A 17,955-nucleotide genomic window follows, 5' to 3' on the forward strand; every position below is an offset into this window, starting at 1 on the left:
ATAAAATAAAATAAAATTGGGTTTACATGTTAGCAAACGCAGAGGAAAGGAAGTCCTATCATTATTTAATATCTGCTTTTCTTTTTTAGCATGGAATTGTTTTCTTTTTTAATATTTTTTATTGTATTTAATAAAAGGGTTACATGATATTTGCCAGATAGAAGGTGCATTAATTCACATACATTGATACCCTTCCACATGTCTTGGTCCCCATTACCCTCCCCCCACCCCCCCTCTTGGTTTTCCTCCCTTTCCTGTCCAATTTCAAGTAACCAAATACAAATGTATCCAATATATTAGATAACAAAGTGAGATATTGTGACAATATGAGATAACAAAGGAACAGCAAAAGAGATGAGAGATAACATAGCACCTTAAGGACAGCAATCATTCATTGTATGGCTTTTGTTTCAATATCCTAGAGGTCCATTCAATTAGCTTCATACTATATGGCCTTATGTATCAAGGTTTTGCTCTATTGCAAATCTTTGCTATTAGAGCCCAAGGTTTCTACTGGTTATGATGAATGAGGGAAATCATTGAGCCTAAGTTCCTTCGAGTCTGGCTTACCTCACTTAATATGATTTTAGCATGGAATTGTTTTCTTCTTGTGTAATAATTATCATTTTCATATCATAATTTCTTTTTTACTTGCTGCATGTTAATTTTCTTCATTGTGGAAATAACAGAACCACTTATTTTTCTGAGATTCAATTCTCACCTGTTTGTAAACAGTTATGCCGTTGTAAGTTTCACAAGTATCAGATGATGATGATGATGATGATGCTTGTGGACATTTACATGACTCAGAATATTGGTTGAAATTGTCTCCCCAGTCAGAAGCTCCATTGATCAAGCCACAGCAATGAAGCTATTTGGTAAAAAGCAGAATGAAATGCAGTTAGTAATAAGATTTAAAATGTTACTAATACACAGAATTATATTTTTTTGAATGTCATTATGAAGATGCTTCTCATGCTAAAACATACTGTAAATCACCTCATTTGCTTCTTTGAGCAACAACAATAAAGGAATTTTTCATCTTAATAATAATGAAGAAAAATTGGGCTCAATTGCCAAAATCTGAGAAAATTGAAAAAACAAACAAAACCTTACCTGCTAAGTGTAATGACAAAAGAGAGCAAATGTGTTTTTTGTTTTGTTTGTTTTTGTTTTGCCAGTGCTGGGACTTGAACTCAGGGCCTGGGCACTGTCCTTGGGCTTTCTCAAGGCTAGTGGTCTACCACTTGAACCACAGTGCCACTTCCAGCTTTTTCTGTGTATGTGGTACCGAGGAATCGAACCCCGGGCTTCGTGCATGCTAGGTAAGCACTCTATCACTAGGCCACACGTCCCACCCAGAGGTGAAAAATTTTAAAGTTAAAATTCCCATCCCACAAATTTGGTCACTTTTAGTGGAAAGAAGGAAAAAGGTTGAGAGCCATTTCAAAGAACAAAGAGAAAGTTTCTGTAGCCTTGCATGGGATTGTTTTCAAAATGGCAAGTAAAATGAAGGACAGAGCACTTAGAAAAATATCAGGAAGAATAAGGACCAGAGTAAACTGAAACACAGAAAAACATGAAAGGATAGGGGAAGAGGATCTGCTGTCAATTTTTTTTGAGGGAGAAAAACCAGGGAGTTATCAGTCAAATGACTCAGGGCATGTGGCACACTGTATGATTAGATAGATGTGAGAAAAGTAGTCATCCCCCATCTTGCTCTGAACTACTCTAGTAGAAAAAAGAGGCTTGATTCATTGAAAGCCAGAATATTCAAAGAACTTTAGCCATGTAAATTGTGCTATTCAAACCTCTGCGTGCCATGGTTTCTTCATCTCTAAAGCAACAGATAATAATTGCTGGTAAGAGAAGACTTGAGAAAACTCATGGGAAGGTAGGAAGTGTTTAACCCAGAAGCTAACTTACAGAAAGCTCTTGATACTGCCCATTAGCTGCTGTAATTTTGGTGTTTTTATTTTTGTTCACTTTTTGTTATTATTCTATTATGTTCTGTAACTGTAGTTATGAGGACTTCCTGGAAGATGGCGACACCCTCACAGCTCCTTTATACAAACACTTAAAGGAAATTTAAAAGCTCATAAAATACAAATATTTAAAAAAACTGTAGTTATTTCTTTTTCTTTCTTTTTTTTCCTTTCATTTATTCTCTGATGTTGCTGTTGTTTTTTTTTATTTTTGTACCTTTTGTCTTGTATATCAGTTTATCTGATTTGGGGAAGGAAAGGAGACAGAAACAGTGGGTCAAAAAGAGAGCCAGTTCAACATTGATGCTCACAAGAACCAGTTCAACATTGGTGCTCACGAGACACTACGTGGACAATAAACTTTACATATTTGGGTGGGGGAGAGGAGGAGTGAGGAAAGTGAGAGAAAATGAAGGAAGGGATGATATTGTTCAAAAAGAAATGTACTCATTACCTAATTTTGGTAACTGCAACCCCTCTGCATATCACCTTTACAATGAATTTTAAATTTAAAAAAGGATATAAATCTCCCCCCAAAATCAGTTTATTATTGTAAGATGTCATGTACATCTTGATATAATATGCATCAAGATTGCTAGAGAGGCATAGAAACATAAAGGAGAAGTGACATGAAGGCTAAAGTTTATCAACATATTGGTTCTCTACATTAGCAGTAGGAGAAATTAGGAAATTTCTCCTAATTGGTCAAATTTGTCAAAAGCTTATAACAGCTTGATGAATAAGACATTACATGGAGAATGTATAAAATACCTCTAAATAAATATCCATCACCAAAAATGTTCTAGCATATATTAACAGGGAATCTGTGTGGAAATCCCTTAAAATCTGATGAAAAACAAAACCATTCAGGGCCTTCAACTTTTGTCCCTGAATCCTGTGCTCCAGATTACCCCACATTTAGGATAAGACCCTTCCCCCTAAAAAAAAAATATATATATATATATATATATATATATGAAGGAAGAAAAGGAGAGAGAGGAAAAAAGAGAGGGAGGGAGGAAAGAAAGTTAAGATAAACAAATGCAAATTTATAAAGACATTTAGGCATAGAATTTTTGTACAGAAATAAGAATATATCAAGGGCACTTGCTAAAAAATGAAGGAGGAGGAAGAGAGAGGGAGGAAGTGAGAGAGGAGGAGGAGGAGAAAATTATTTAGTAATTCACAGTTGGCATTGAGAATTTAAATCCCAGGAACAATGTGCAACAAATGTGACTCTGGACCTAATCCAGAAGCCCAGAAGGAATCTCTATTCCTTTTGTCCTAGGTCAGTTTATTGGGGAGGATCAAGGTTGCTTGATACATGCTGGTTATAATCTAGGAGAGGAGGTAATCTAAGGATGCAGCTCCAGGGAAAACAGGAAGAGATCAAAACACGGAGGAAGTTGAAAAGGACTGACCCATGTCAGGCTTTGGTTCTTGGAAAATAGTGCTTTAAGAAGAATTTCTATAAGTTGGAGTCTATCCAGATAGAAACTGATGAATTTTCTGGGGGAAAAATATAAAAGGTCATCCGATGAACAGCTGAAGAAGTTAAGGATGTTTCCATTTGAAAAACAAACCTTGAGGGGTCAAGAACAAACCACCACGTGTATCTAAAGACTGCAGTCCTTCAAAATCCCAGAAAATTTAGCACTAAGTTGTGTAAATTTTAAGAGGTTTTATTTCAAATGAGAAAAGAACCTATCAGTCATCAGACTTTTATATAAAACTGATGAGAAGAAATTGGCATACTTTCAGATCTTCCAGTTTTAAATGGTGAAAACCATGAATATAAAATAACTTGAACAATGCCAAATTAGGTTAGATGACCTATAAAATCCAGCCCACCTCTAAGAATATGAGAATGTCCATGACAGGCCAGAACAGAATAGTGTGTGTTGTTAATATGATGTAAATTCCAAATAAAACGTGTGGTGAGAAGATGCTTTACCAAATAATTATTTAAGTCAAGCTTTCAAGTACATGCAGTCATTAAGAATACATTTTAAGGATGGGAAACAATGGCTACAAGACAAAAAGACAGCACCACTCAAGGAACCTTGAATAGACAAACCTGGCTACCAGTAGTATTTCCCTTAGGGAACAGTGTCTAGTAATGTTTAATAGATTGAATAGAAGTCTCCTCAAGCTTTGATTTAATTCTGAAGAAAAAAAATGAGTGAAGAAAGGAGGAGAGGACATATTGTTACAGTATCTTACCTTGTTATCTGATATATTGTATATATGTTTATTTGTTTATTTGAAATAGGGTAGGGAAGGGGGAAAAACAAGATGAGGGAAGGGGGAATGGGGACAAAAACACGAGAAGGGGAAACAATGATTGTGAAGCAATGTATCTTCTATCTGGTGAATATAATGTAACCCTTCTATTAATTACAATATAATATATTTAAAAAAGAAAGGAGATTTGTTATCTGATATATTGGATATATTTGTGTTTGGTTATTTGAAATTGGATAGGGAAGGGGGAAAAACAAGATGAGAGGTGGGGGTTGGGGGGAGGGAAATGGAGACCAAGATATGAGAAAGGGTATCAATGTATGTGAAGTAATGCACCTTCCATCTGGCAAATATAATGTAACCCTTCTATTAATTACAATGAAAAAAAAAGAAAGGAGAGAAGAGGGGGAAGAAGTGGAGGAAGAAGAAGCAGTAGAGGGGGAGGAGGAAGAGAATGAGGACAAGATTGTTCTCATGAAAAAAAATAGTCAGATAGCTCTGTATTCAAATTCCAACCTCATCCTTGATTCATTGTAATACATCTCTAAATCCCAATTCCCATCTTTATAATAAGGTTTCTGAGGCTATCATTATTACTCTTCATTCTGAAGCTATGATTTAAGTGTGTTTCTCCACTTACTTGTGCTTGAAACTTAGTTCCCAATGCAGTGGTATTAAGGAACTTTTAAGATGTAGGGAATAGTGGAAGATCATTAGGTAGCTGAGATTTCATCTATGTGAATAGATGATTATTGTCTTAATGAGTGTTCCTAGGATGGGAGGGGTTTTTGAGAAATAAGTTAGTTCCTGAAAGAAAGGGTTATTATCAGAGAAGCACTCCTCTTCCTGCACAGCTTCTTGTTTTCTGTCTCACAATTGGATAGATCCCTCATAAAGACTCAGCCTTAATATTTTATCATAGGTATGCAAAACAAACTAGAATATAACCTTGAAGGGTTGTTATGAGTAGTAAATGAGCTATCCAATGTAAAATTTGATGAGAAGGAAAGGGAGAAAGAAGATGAGACAGAGACTCCTCAACAAGCTACTCTTTGAAACAGTAAATATTATGTTAGCACAACTATTGGTTTGAGCCAATTGAGACTAATTTAGTCAACTCTGAACATTTTCAGATCATCAATAGGAATTGAAAAACATTTAAAAAATATATTTAAGCCAGGCAAGGTGGCTCACACCTGTAATCCGAGCTACTTAGGAGGCTGAGATCTGAAGATCACTGTTCAAAGCCAGCCTGGCACTAAAGACCTTGAGATTCTTATCTCCAATTAATCACTAGAAAATGGAAAGTGGGGCTGTGGCTCCAGGGATAGGGCGGTAGCCTTGAGCGGAAGAACTTAGGGACAACGACCTGGCCCAGAGTTCAAGCCCCATGACCCCCCCACCTCCCAAAAAAACCATTAGTTTTTCTTACTACATTGTGACAGTCAAAATCTGCAACATGGATATGTTTGTTCATTCCTTACAGGATATACCAGTTAAAAGATTAGACATCAAAGAATTATAATTCTAATTACCTCTTTCTGCAATGAATTCATGGCTTTCCGGAATTCTTCTCCATTTTCCCCCTTTCCACTCAAATACCCTACATTTGTATGGAGTGTTTCATTCAGCACTCGAATAGACTGAAAATTGAAAAATATGGTTAAGTCATTGATACATGAAAGAAGGTGGTATTTCCATGTCTTAGGCTTTTCCCCAAATTATGAAATATCATTTGTGTACACACCTCAGATTTGAAAGCGGCTCCTAGAATACCCGCTGCTACCTGCAGAAGCAGGATCAGGAGCAAGATTATGAAAAACTGGAAGAATAAACACAAAAAAGAAGGATTTCTGTTATTTTCAGTGCACTCAGCAACCAAATTGGGCATTTGGGCATTAAGGTCAGGATTGTCCCACAAGAAGATCATTAACCATGATTGTCTGTGTACGAACTGCAGATTTGGGTTTCATTGCTGCTCAGAAACATTTGCCTCAACTGCTGTTGAAGGAAAGTAGTGCCACTAAAACTTTACTGAGAAGGATTACTTTGGGTTTACCTCATATTAAAGGGAGAGAAGTTAGAAACATATATAAATTAATTTGAATATTATATTTCCTCTCCTTGTACCAAATACAAACATACAGACTAACTCAAACTGGCTTCAAAACAGTGTCTCCACCTCTGTCAGAATCTCATGATAACTTGTTTTATATGTGGATTCTTTAAAGCTGCTTCAGATCTACGAACTTATAATTTGTGAGGAAGCAATCCACAAATGAGATTTAAAAACAAAAAACAATAACAACAACAACAACAAAAAAAAAACAAGCTCCTCCAGTAATTGCATTTCCCAAACACAAATGAGGCCTTATTACTGAAAACAAAAATCAACCACCAAGGATGCTATCATTCTGCTAAACTCTTTTTCAACTCTCTTATCTATACTCTCACCTTATTCACTTCTGCTCTGGCTTGTAAGGTCCTTTTTCTCTCTTTACCCTGTTCTGCTATAGCTCTTTGTTTACTTATTAGTCTTCCTCAGTGGTAATGGTCTAAGTTATTTGGTATCATGTAGCACACTTGTCTGGTACATTTTTATGCAATAGTGCCGCATGAATGAATGATTAAAACATATTGTCTCTCAGAGTGTCTTCAAATCTAAACCAGCTGCAAGCCAAATCTAAGGAAGCTGTATTCTATAATCAAAGCCTCAAAACAGAAGTCAATGTCCCATCGATATTAGGAGTCTTTTGACAGACAATAGGGCAAGAGATCTCCAGAACGGAGATCTCAGTAGGAATAGATGGGGAGATGTGATGAACCAGGTGACACAGATCCAGATGGATTATACGACTGAATGGGGTGGGGAGGAGAATGGAATTTTGTCTGGAAAACCCACCAGGAGGAGCATGCAGCGACTTTCTTTCACAGCACCACAGCATCCCAGGAAACCCAAAATCATAATAATAGCACCCACAGCTATCAGGATATTCACAGCAACAAAGGGATCACTGCTAGTAGAATTCCCAGAAGTGAGGACCTAGAAATAAAAAAGAGATTCGTGATGTAAATTCATTTTCTTTATAGTAATGTTTTCATTCTATAGATAACCCTTGCATGCCTACTATGGGACAGGCCCTGTTCTGGCATTTCCCCCATTCCAGAACAAAGCCAATCACATAGTAGGCACACAAGAAAGGACTCATTCCTTCTAGATTATAAATGGGAGGATAGCTGAAGCTTAAATTTCTGCATTGTATGCAGCAACTCAAACCATTATACCTAATATCTATTTGATAGGACCACATGACAACGAAATTGTCATTGCAAAATCTTTCTGTTCCTGACACAGTACCAGGTAGGAAGCTGGTAAGAATCGGAGATTCTAAAATAGTTTTATTTTAAATCAAACTTTTAGGTGTGACATTTGATTCAAATTGTCCTAAGAAATCTCTTTTCTTGGGCGGGTGTTTGGCCTAGTGGTAGAGTGCTCACCTAGCATGCACAAAGACCCAGATTTGGTTCCTAGGTTACCACATACATAGAAAAAGCCAGAAGTGGTGCTGTGGCTCAAGTGGTAGAGCTCTAGCCTTGAGAAAGCCCAAAGACAATGCTCAGGCCCTGAGTTCAAGCCCCAGGACTGGCAGAAAACAAGACAAAAATAATTCCTTTTCTTGCTTATGATTTGAAGAATAAGCTGTATTTAACTGATTACATGAAGATATCTTCATAGTACTTGAAGATGTTATTGTTTGTTCATCTATGTTATCTAAATATATTGAAAACAGCTTAGGGGTCCAAAAAGTGAATGGATAATAATTGTTCCTGATTGGCTTTGAAGGATGGTTTTCCATGCTTATGTGTAACTCCTAAATGTTTTAAAACGTTGTAAAAGAAATATATGAAGATTATGTTTTAAAAAGAGACTTACTAGCTTTTTTAAAGTTGTTTTAGAAATCTTAGAAGGACATTATTCTCACTTTTCTTGATCTGATTTTAAGGTCAAACTGTATTTGTACTTAAACTAATGCTATGTAGCATGTGTTTTATGATAATGCAATTATCTTTAACTTAGAAAAACAAAGCCCAAATTCTTCAAATCACTGATAAATACAACATGGATAACCTCATAACTATTATGTTGAGATGAGAAACCCATATGCTGAAGGGCAAACACTGGATGATATATGTGAAGTTCAAAAACAGGCAAATGCTTGGTGATAAAAATCAAAGCGGTATTTGTCTTTGGGCAAAACAAAAGGGAAGGTAGGACTTGACTGTAAAAGGACAGGGGGAGTTTTATGAGTTAATATCAATGCCTTGCATCTTGGCAAAAAATAAATAAATAAATAAATAAATAAATAAATAAATAAATAAATAAAGTGCCCAGTTCCTGATATTTCATGTCCAGTCTCTCTTCTCATTCCCAGAGGAGCCAGCCCAAAAAACTCTTTTTGTGTGTGTGCCTGTGAAGTAATGGGATATGGAAGATAACAGCCCAAGGCCTTTCATTCAGTGCTTCTCCAAACAACCTAAATACCTTATAATACCACCTCCCCTCACTCTCCCATACTGGGGCAGTTAAAGAAAGAGCGCCAGTGCCTGCTATACAAGCTCTGTCTCTGGAGCAGGCACTAGGTAGGCACTACTTACTCTCTTTTAGAAACTTTGCATCCAGCACCTGGAAGCCTATAGATCACCTCTTAACTGTCAATAAAATTCAAATTCATGACAGTACAAATAATCTTTCTCCTTTAAAGCCATTTTAAATCCACTCCAAGCCTAGTAGAAACCTTTATTCAACAATCAGGAAGAAGAAATGAACTGAAATTATGAAAATCTTCAAACAAAGATCCATAGTCCTAGAAGAGTTTGTAACTCTAGGACATGCAGGTACACTGGACCCAGTGTCTCATTTATGAAAGGAAAGTGGGTCAGGTCTGCAATTTCTAAAGCCTCCTTTGTCTCCAAGAGTGTGTGCTTACAGATAATGTTTCCATTTACATATTTGGAAAGCGTGGTTCTATTATGCGTATTTTTGTTTGATGGAATTTGAAACACTTTTTTATTAAGATGAAAGCTAGGAAATAATAGTATTAATAGGTGTGCTATTAGAGTGACTGAAAATATGGTCAAAAAGCACTTGTAGGAAACCAACTCAATAGACTTACCATTAAATACAAAAAGCCCTAACACATCTCTAGCTGGGTTATCAGAAATTAAAATAGCTATCTCAAAGGTAGAAATAATAAATGAAATGTCTATCTACAAGGACTGAGTAGTCCAACTAGAACCGGCAGGCACTTCTGTGAGGCTGTACCAGGTCGGTAAATCAAGGGATAAGTCACTGAGCCAAGTCCAGTTGGACAAATGTCTGTTCTTTTTGGAGAATAAAGTGGAAATGTGAGTTAAGATGTTTGTTCAATCAGAAACAGAGAAGGCTTTTAAAAGCTCTCTTGGACGACCACTGAGTCTACGAGTATCTTAAGATGAGGGGAGAAAGAGAAACATAGGTTGCATAGTTTCTCTCATTTGTGGTGATTAAAATGTGCCTATAAATCTAGAAGGAAACACACAGGATGGTCAAAGGAAAACATACACTGGGACATGATCAATTATCCAGAACACAAGGCATTCGCACACAGTGAGACACAGAGCAATACCTGTGTGCGTCTGAGCATTTAAAATACTATTTATGGAAATCAACTCCAGGAAATAGAAATGAGAGAGGTTTTTTCTTTGGTTCCTGTTGTTTCTCTTTAATTTTGTCTTGTTTGTTCATGTATTTGCCTTTGGTAGGGAAGGGAAGGGAAGGGAAGGGAAGGGAAGGGAAGGGAAGAGAAGGGGTCACAGAAATGGAGAGACAAAGGGTGAACAAATTGCAGCAGTGATACTAGACACCTTGTTAAAAATAAACTGTATAATTTGTGGGTAGGGATGGAAGGGAAAAACAGGGAAAAAAGTCAGGGAAGGGGTGACATTGTTCATTGTGCCAAGGGCAATGTAGACTTTATATGACATATATAACTCTTGTGTGTACCATCTTTATTGTGATAATAAAATTACATGAAAGAAGAAAGAATGATGGAGAATTTATTTTTTTCTTTTTTTCCATTTTATTTTTTATTATCGAGGTAATGTATATAGGGGTTACAGTTACATTTGCCAGATAATGGGTGCATTACTTCTCATATATTGATAGGCCTTCTTATGTTTTTCCCCATTTCCCTTCCCCCACCCCATTTCACACAAACAAATAAATATATATACAATATACCAGGTAACAAAGTCAGATACAGTAGCATTATGAGATGAATCAAAGGGCAACAAAAAGGACTTCTGGATTTGAAGGCTGAATATTCAAAGATCCTCTGCTGATTAGAAAAAATCTCCAGGATAGTTTCCCTTATAGTTTGCCTCATAGGAGTTTATAATAATAGAGAAAGAAAATAGTCCCACTGAGGCCCTTTAAAAGAAAGAAATGTCACCTCTCTATCATCTTTCTCTTCTGCATTTAGGCTTATATTCCCTTGTTAAGCTGTTACTTTGGTTTTTCTAGTAATAAAATTTAGCTCTTTGGTCTTAATTTTTTTGTCACTAACTTTGAATGACTATAAATTAAGCCAATTTCATATAAAGCACTCTGGTTAAGGATTTCTGGCATATTCTGACTTTGGTTCTGGGTAAGAAGCTAACAGCACACAGTCAGAATTTTACAAAAGATGCTCCATCCTCATCCTCCTTCCCCCAAGATATGGAGTTGTGCCTCTGAATGATGGCATCACTCCTGCTGGTTATGGTAGCTCATACCTGTAATCCTAGCTACTCCGGAGGCTGAGATCTGGGGATCACGGTTCAAAGATATACCAGGCACCAAAAACTCCATGAGACTTTTATCTCCAATTAATCACCAGAAGACCAGAAGTGGTGCTCTGGCTCAAGTTGTAGAACACTAGCCTTGGCGTCACTCCTTTAATCTGTTCAATGTGTGTAATTTATTAACAGATTGAGCACTATGTCTACTCATGACAAACACTGATGAGGAAGAAAATATCAATCAGAAATAAAATAATGAAATAACCCAGGTTAAACTCACATCTTGAAAAAAATTAATCATTGTGCTTAATTATGTTAGATAAACTCCGAATATTTTCATATATCTTCCTCCTCAGGTTCAAAGTCACATCTCTAGCTCATCAGGAAGTCAATTTTACTTATCAGTTTAAATAATAAAATTCTGATGAACTGGAGTTTATTATCTGCAATTTGCCTTACCTGAGCTCCCTCCCAGTTTCTCACCAAGGTGAGTCAATTCTAGAATGAGGAAGTAACAAATTATCCCTATGTTTCTCTGCCAGGGACACAAAGAAAGTTGAGAGGGGCAAAGGTGAAGAGACCTAAGTTTTCAGAAAAGCAAAACTCTTCAAGAAAGAGAACATATTAATTGGTTTATAATCTTTCTTTCCACTAGGTGGTATCAAAATGCAGTTAGCTATACAATGTAGTATAGTTTAATAGACAATGGATTGTCTTCCTTGCTGGCTTAATAGTATCACCATAGTATTTAAACAGGAATCAAGATTCTTCTTGAGAGAGGATAAGTTGTGGCAATAAATGTGATCCTGTGTGGAGTTCAAACTAAGAATAAATCGACTGCTTTGCATGAAGTAAAGAATAGTAGCATTCGTATGTGTGTGTGTGTGTGTGTGTGTGTGTGTGAGAGAGAGAGAGAGAGAGAGAGAGAGACAGAGACAGAGACAGAGACACAGAGAGACAGACAGAGACAGAGACAGAGACAGACAGACAGAAAAGGAAGAAAGGGAGGAAGGGAAGACTTGGGGAGGGAGAGAAAGAAGAGAGAGAGAGAGAGAGAGAGAGAGAGAGAGAGAGAGAGAGAGAGAGAGAGGGAGAGGGAGAGGGAGAGGGAGAGGGAGAGGGAGAGGGAGAGAGAGAGAGAGAGAGAGAGAGAGAGAGAGAGAGAGAGAGAGAGAGAGAGAGAGAGAGAAGGAAAGAGAGACAAAGAGACAAAAAAGAGAAGGAAGGAGAGAGAGAGAGAGAAGGAAAGAAGGGAGGAAGGGAGGGAGGGAGAGAGGAGGGAGGTAGGGAAAGAAAGAGAGAGGGACGAAGAAAGGAGGAAAGAATGAGACAAAGAAAGATACAAGAAAGAAAGGGAAGGAAGGAAGGAAGGAAGGAAGGAAGGAAGGAAGGAAGGAAGGAAAGATAAGAATATGAAAAGCTAGGTGATGATGATGCCAAGGAATTATTCAATGTGTTGAGTATTTTCTCACTGCATTATTACTCAATGTACTAAATAACAACCCTTACACACTTATGTCTTAGCTTTCCTTCTGTATTTGTGGCAGCAAGTTATAGAACAGAATTAATTAGCATCCCCTCAGTAGATGAATGGATCCTGAAGATGTGATATATTCATACCATGGAATTCTATGTTGCCATGGGAAAGAATGGCCTTGTTCCATTTGGAAGGAAATGGAAAGACGGGAAAAATCATATTAAGTGAAGTAAGGCAGACCCAAAGAAACATGTTTTCCCTCATTTGTAACAATTAATTCTCATAATAGATCATAATAGCTCAAAAGCTATGTACATATGTCCATATAAGAGGAGGCTGAGTGAAATGACCTCCAGGATATGGAAACAAGAGGTTTATCTTTGTGATTGTTGTTCTTAATCTACTATGCGAAGCTGTTTTTTTCTTCTTTTCCCATTAAGGTTTATCTCATATTGTTACTGTATTTGTCTTTGGTACCTGGTATATTGTATATACATTTATCTGTGTATTTGAAAATGGGAAGATAAGGGAAAAACCAGATGATCAGGAGGGATTGGGATGGAGGGAAAGTGAAAGGAAAATATGGGACGGGATAACAATGTTCAAGAAGTAATATACCGACTACCTGATGAATGTAACTGTAACTCCTCTGGGTATCACCCCAATCATAAAATAAAAATTAAAGAACAGAACTAATTAGCACCATGTGGAGTTCAAGGGCTATTCAGTAAACTTCCTCCAAACCTCGTAAGGACTGTGTGTGGACATGTAAAGGTATGTGGCGGTGAATGGGGGTGAGTGCAGTTTTGTTAGTCTGACATAGGAGTCATTTGGATAACCCCAGATCACTGTTGAGTTTCAGTAGCATTGTTGGAAGAAGTGGCCTCCAATGCCAATTATGACAGATAAACAACTCCCTTTCCACTTTCTCTTCTTCTCTAAGAAAACTTCCATCTACATTCCTTTTGGACCAATCAAGAGAGGTTGTCTGTATTCTCAAACCAGACAACAGGCCAACCTTAAATCATGAAGAAGACAAAGTACTAACTTGGCCCTTTCTGATCTCTGCTCTTACTGAAATACTCCTGGTTTACAAACACTACTTCCTCTTATTCTCCAGGCTTATTTCATGTCTGGCACAGTGCCAGGCATGTAACAAATTTATAGAATTATAAACTCATATACCAGTACAAATAATTTACATGAAGCAGTTAAAATATTGTCAAAATTATAATAATTATCATGATCTCATTACTATAAGAAATTACTTCCTGTTGGCACCGAATAGTTTGAGTTCATTTCAGTATTACCTCTTTTGAGTCTTTGCTTACTCGCAACCATATTGCTATTCCCAGGATCAAGCAGCCACATATCTGCAAGTAAAATAATAAAGAATGTTTAGAGTACAGCTAAAATAGATTAAAACAGTCATTCTACAAAATACCCCAACTGATCTGCTTGCAAAGTTTTATCATTAACTATGCTATTATATGAGGCATGTTCAGATGCAGATAGCCACTAGTGTCCCACTGTCCTTGATAAGTTTAGAAAGAATAAATGTGTTTCTCATCCACAGTCCTTTTGTAGATCTATAGACAATCAGTTGTCTCTAGTGGGTGTGGAAACATTCTTTTTCATGATTTTATTCCAGTCAGGTGTCTTTATTAGCAACAAAGTGTACTTAGTATGTCCCTGGATTTGTCCAGGAAGCTATTTTGTAAAGAAGGAAACAACTGACTAGTCACAAAATATCCAATTAAGATTCAAGAGGGAAATAGTTGGGCTAGACAGAAAAAAAATCTGTAGTTAAGCACAAAGATATATACATGAACCAATACTTTTTGAACCAAAATAAGTTCTTTTAAAAATAAGTTCTTTCAACATTGGCTCAATGGTTTCCCTCATTTGTCATAATCAGTAGAAACCTTGGGCTCTCCTAGCAGAGATGTATAAAGGAATAAAACCTAGATACATAAGGCCATATAGTATGATACTAAATGAAAGAACCTCCAGGATATAGAGACAAAAGCCATAAAATGAGTGAGTGTTGTCCTTAATGTACTGTTATCTCTCATCTCTTTTGCTGTCCCTTGGTTATCTCATACTGTTACTGTATTTCACCTTGTTTTCCGATATATTGTATATATGTGCATTTGGTTGTTTGAAATCTGATAGGGAAGGGGAGAATACAAGATGAGGGGCAAGGGTGGGGGGAGAGAAATGGAGACCAAGACATGAGAAAGGGTAGCAATGTATGTGAAGTGATGCACCTTCTATCTAGTGAATATAATGTAACCCTTCTATTAATTACAATAAAAATATATGGAAAAAGAAAAAAAAAGTTTTTTCAGGTAGTAAAGCTTTCCAGAGAGAAGGAACAATGGAGAACAGTTCTTTAAGTTTTAAATTCCTTTAATGACTTTACCAGATTATTTAATTTGGATCAAGGCTGACATATAAAACACATTTTACTTTAGTGAAGGAAAACTCTTGTCTTTCAAGATTTCTTTGAAAGATATATATTGTGGCTTCAAAAAATCAAAATACTTTATTAGAGAAATATGTTGGGAACAGCACAGGTAATATAGCAGATACAGAAGGCTATGGAGAACTTTCAATTATGAACTTTCCGTACTCTGACAAGGAAATGTGAGAGTCCTCCAAAACCCCAGTGACCCTGCAGTGTCCTTGTTGTCGTGCATGATTGAGACACAGGCCTATAACCCCAGTAGTGTTTTGCATGGTTTATCATTAAATTTGTAGTGGAAATAAGGTCAAAGACTTTGGTAAGGAATAGAGAGTACAATAAGTATGACCAACTGACCACAGAAGATGTGTTCTCAAAGAAAACTCACTAGCCATCTACATCTTAACCATTGGAATTTATTTGGGATAAAGAAATTAAATCCTGACAGGTTATTGTCATAGGTCAACTCTTAACCAATCCACCCTAAATACATGCTCAACAGCTACAAAACAATTACAATCACTCTAAAATAATTAAAAATGAAAGATTTAACCAGTCATGAAATAACTTACCCAATTTAATTATCTCTCTTCCTCTCTTCCCCCCCCCCACACACAGAACATGAAACTAAAACACCTTTAGAGCTGAAAATCCCCTCCTCTCAACAAACCTTATTATCATTTGCAAATGGGGATAAAAATTCATTTCAGCAGTTGTTTGTTCAAAAGTTGGTGAATAAGTATTTATTAAGTAATAATGAGACCCTCTGGGATTTTGTTCTATAGTTTTATACACATTGAATTTTTTTGTTTGTCATTTCCTTTTCCTACTGACACTTTCTTTTCCTTCTTCTTTCACAAATAGATATAAACTTATTGTCTTAAAAGCTGCCCTTATTTTTAAAACAACAATAATTATCCTGGTAAGTATAGTGATGATCATTCTTATCTGGTATTTAGCAAACTGTCAAAGAGACAACTTAATACTTGGGGCCAGGAGCATAGTCTAGTGGTAGAGTGCTTGCCTAGCTTGCATGAAGCCCTGGGTTTGATTCCTCAGTACCACATACACAGAAAAAGCCAGAAGTGGTGCTGTGATTCAAGAAGTAGAGTGCTAGCCTTGAGAAAGCCCAAGGACAGTGCCTAGGCCCTGAGTTCAAGCTCCAGGACTGGCAAAAACAACAAAATAACATAACAACAACTTACTATTTAGGGAGTAATAGTGGAATAATTTGTAAAACTTTAACATTTTGTGTGTTACTAATTATTTCATTTTCCCAACATGTTTTAGAAATTCAATCATACCTAAGTCTTATAGAATCAACCATATTTGCCCCTAAAATGAAAATGTTTAATCTTCTCACCACTGAATATTGTCCATAAGCTGAACATAAACTGAAAAGCTAGAGTGCTCAATTATTTCAGAAACTACGAATATCTTTTTCAGCTTCAATCTTCATAATTAGACAAACATTTTTACAGGCTCTTAAATGAACTAAACTATTGTTACCATTCCAATTTCTATCCCCTTTTTAAAAACACTTTGAAAATGAAAAGAAATGAATGTTTAAAACATATCATTCTTGTCTTATTAAAGAAAATCTTATGTAAAGGTCACAGTCTTAATGTTATGAAATTAGCTGCAAATATATTGACCAATGTTACAAGTACATTTATTTTTCTATCAAGAGTGATCTTTCTAGAATCATGATTAGCACTAAATTGTTTCATCCCCATGGTTTAAAGATGGGCTCCCGTATTGGAAGTGGGAATTCAGGAGTATGTAGCTGTGTTCTATTGTATTATGGCAACATTATAAAAGGAATACGGCCCTCCAGGCCTGCAGTCAGAGGACACTGCAGAGCTGACTCTTGTTTTTGTTGTTCTTATTGTTGTTTTGTTTTGTTTTGTTTTTATTTGAGAGAATCACTGTGGTTTTCATGCAGCTTTCACGGGACATCCTTTCTCATAAGTAATTAGGAAGCAATTAGTCTGAACCAGAATTCTAAGAAATTAGATAATATTGGGTATTTACTCATGTGGTATAGGATGGAATTGTGTCCCTAAATGTTGTTATATGAAAATCTTAAAGTTCAACTGGACTAATTTTGATGGCAGGGGTTTTAGGAGATAATAAAGGAAAGTGAGATCTTCAGGGAATCCAACAGGATCTGTGGCTTTTAAAAGAAACAGATCTGTCTCTCTTCTTAAACATAACCAAAAAAGGGCCAGGGTCTGACCTGTTTCTGTACCAGAAACTCAGTTGACAGCAGCCTGATCTTCAGCTTTTCCCCTTCCAAAACTGTAGTGGTGGGGTTGGGAATGTGCCCTAATGGTAGAATGTTTGCCTAGCATGCACGATGACCTCGGTTCGATTCATCAGTGGCACACACAGGAATAACTGAAAATGGGGTGTGGCTCAAGTGGTACAGTGCTAGCCTTGAGCAAAAGAAGCTCAAGGATCATGGCCACGCCTGACTGGTTAAAAAAAAAAATCCTGTAGTAGTAGTAGTAGTAGTAGTAGCAATAATAATAATTTCTTATGGAAACTAAACTAGATTAAGAGGGGGGGGAGAAGATGAAAATCATAAAATGCCAAGAAGAAAATAGAAAGACATTATCCAGGCTATAAATAAATAATAAAATACTAATTTGTCCTTATCTCATTTAATAGATTTTTAATCATCCCTGCTTCTTCCTGCCCAGCTCTATCTTTTTTGTAGTATGAGTATATGTCAATTATATTGAGAAAGCACTAAAATGAAAGAAAATTCGTAATTCTGTGCCAGTAGCAAGAGTCAGTTGTTTGTCATATTATTCTTGGTCCAAATGAGCTGAGAGATCAGAAGGCCCTTGACCTTATTTCCATGGCAAACTCAGTGAGGAACCATTAAAAGTGTTGCTGGGGTTGCAGGCCTATTTCTCAACCAAGTATGACAGCAAAAGTAATAAGAGGTCACTGTG

At 36.6% G+C, this 17,955-nt stretch overlaps 1 protein-coding gene across 1 annotated transcript in view; it reads right to left on the reverse strand.

Annotated features, from left to right (window-relative positions):
* Positions 1-17,955, reverse strand: part of Tspan8 (tetraspanin 8) — a 36,250-nt gene that overhangs the window by 8,882 nt on the left and 9,413 nt on the right. Inside the window, exons 3-7 of the mRNA XM_090357195.1 lie at positions 13,836-13,898; positions 7,132-7,272; positions 5,977-6,051; positions 5,765-5,872; positions 722-871 (exon numbers count right to left, since the gene is read on the reverse strand). Of these exons, the coding sequence (XP_090213321.1) occupies positions 722-871; positions 5,765-5,872; positions 5,977-6,051; positions 7,132-7,272; positions 13,836-13,898 (537 nt within the window). The remainder of the gene's footprint in view (positions 1-721; positions 872-5,764; positions 5,873-5,976; positions 6,052-7,131; positions 7,273-13,835; positions 13,899-17,955) is intronic.

The sequence above is a fragment of the Megascapheus bottae genome, chromosome 2, assembly GCF_031878675.1.
Source record: "Megascapheus bottae isolate mThoBot1 chromosome 2, mThoBot2.hap1, whole genome shotgun sequence".
Taxonomy (NCBI): Eukaryota; Metazoa; Chordata; class Mammalia; order Rodentia; family Geomyidae; genus Megascapheus; species Megascapheus bottae.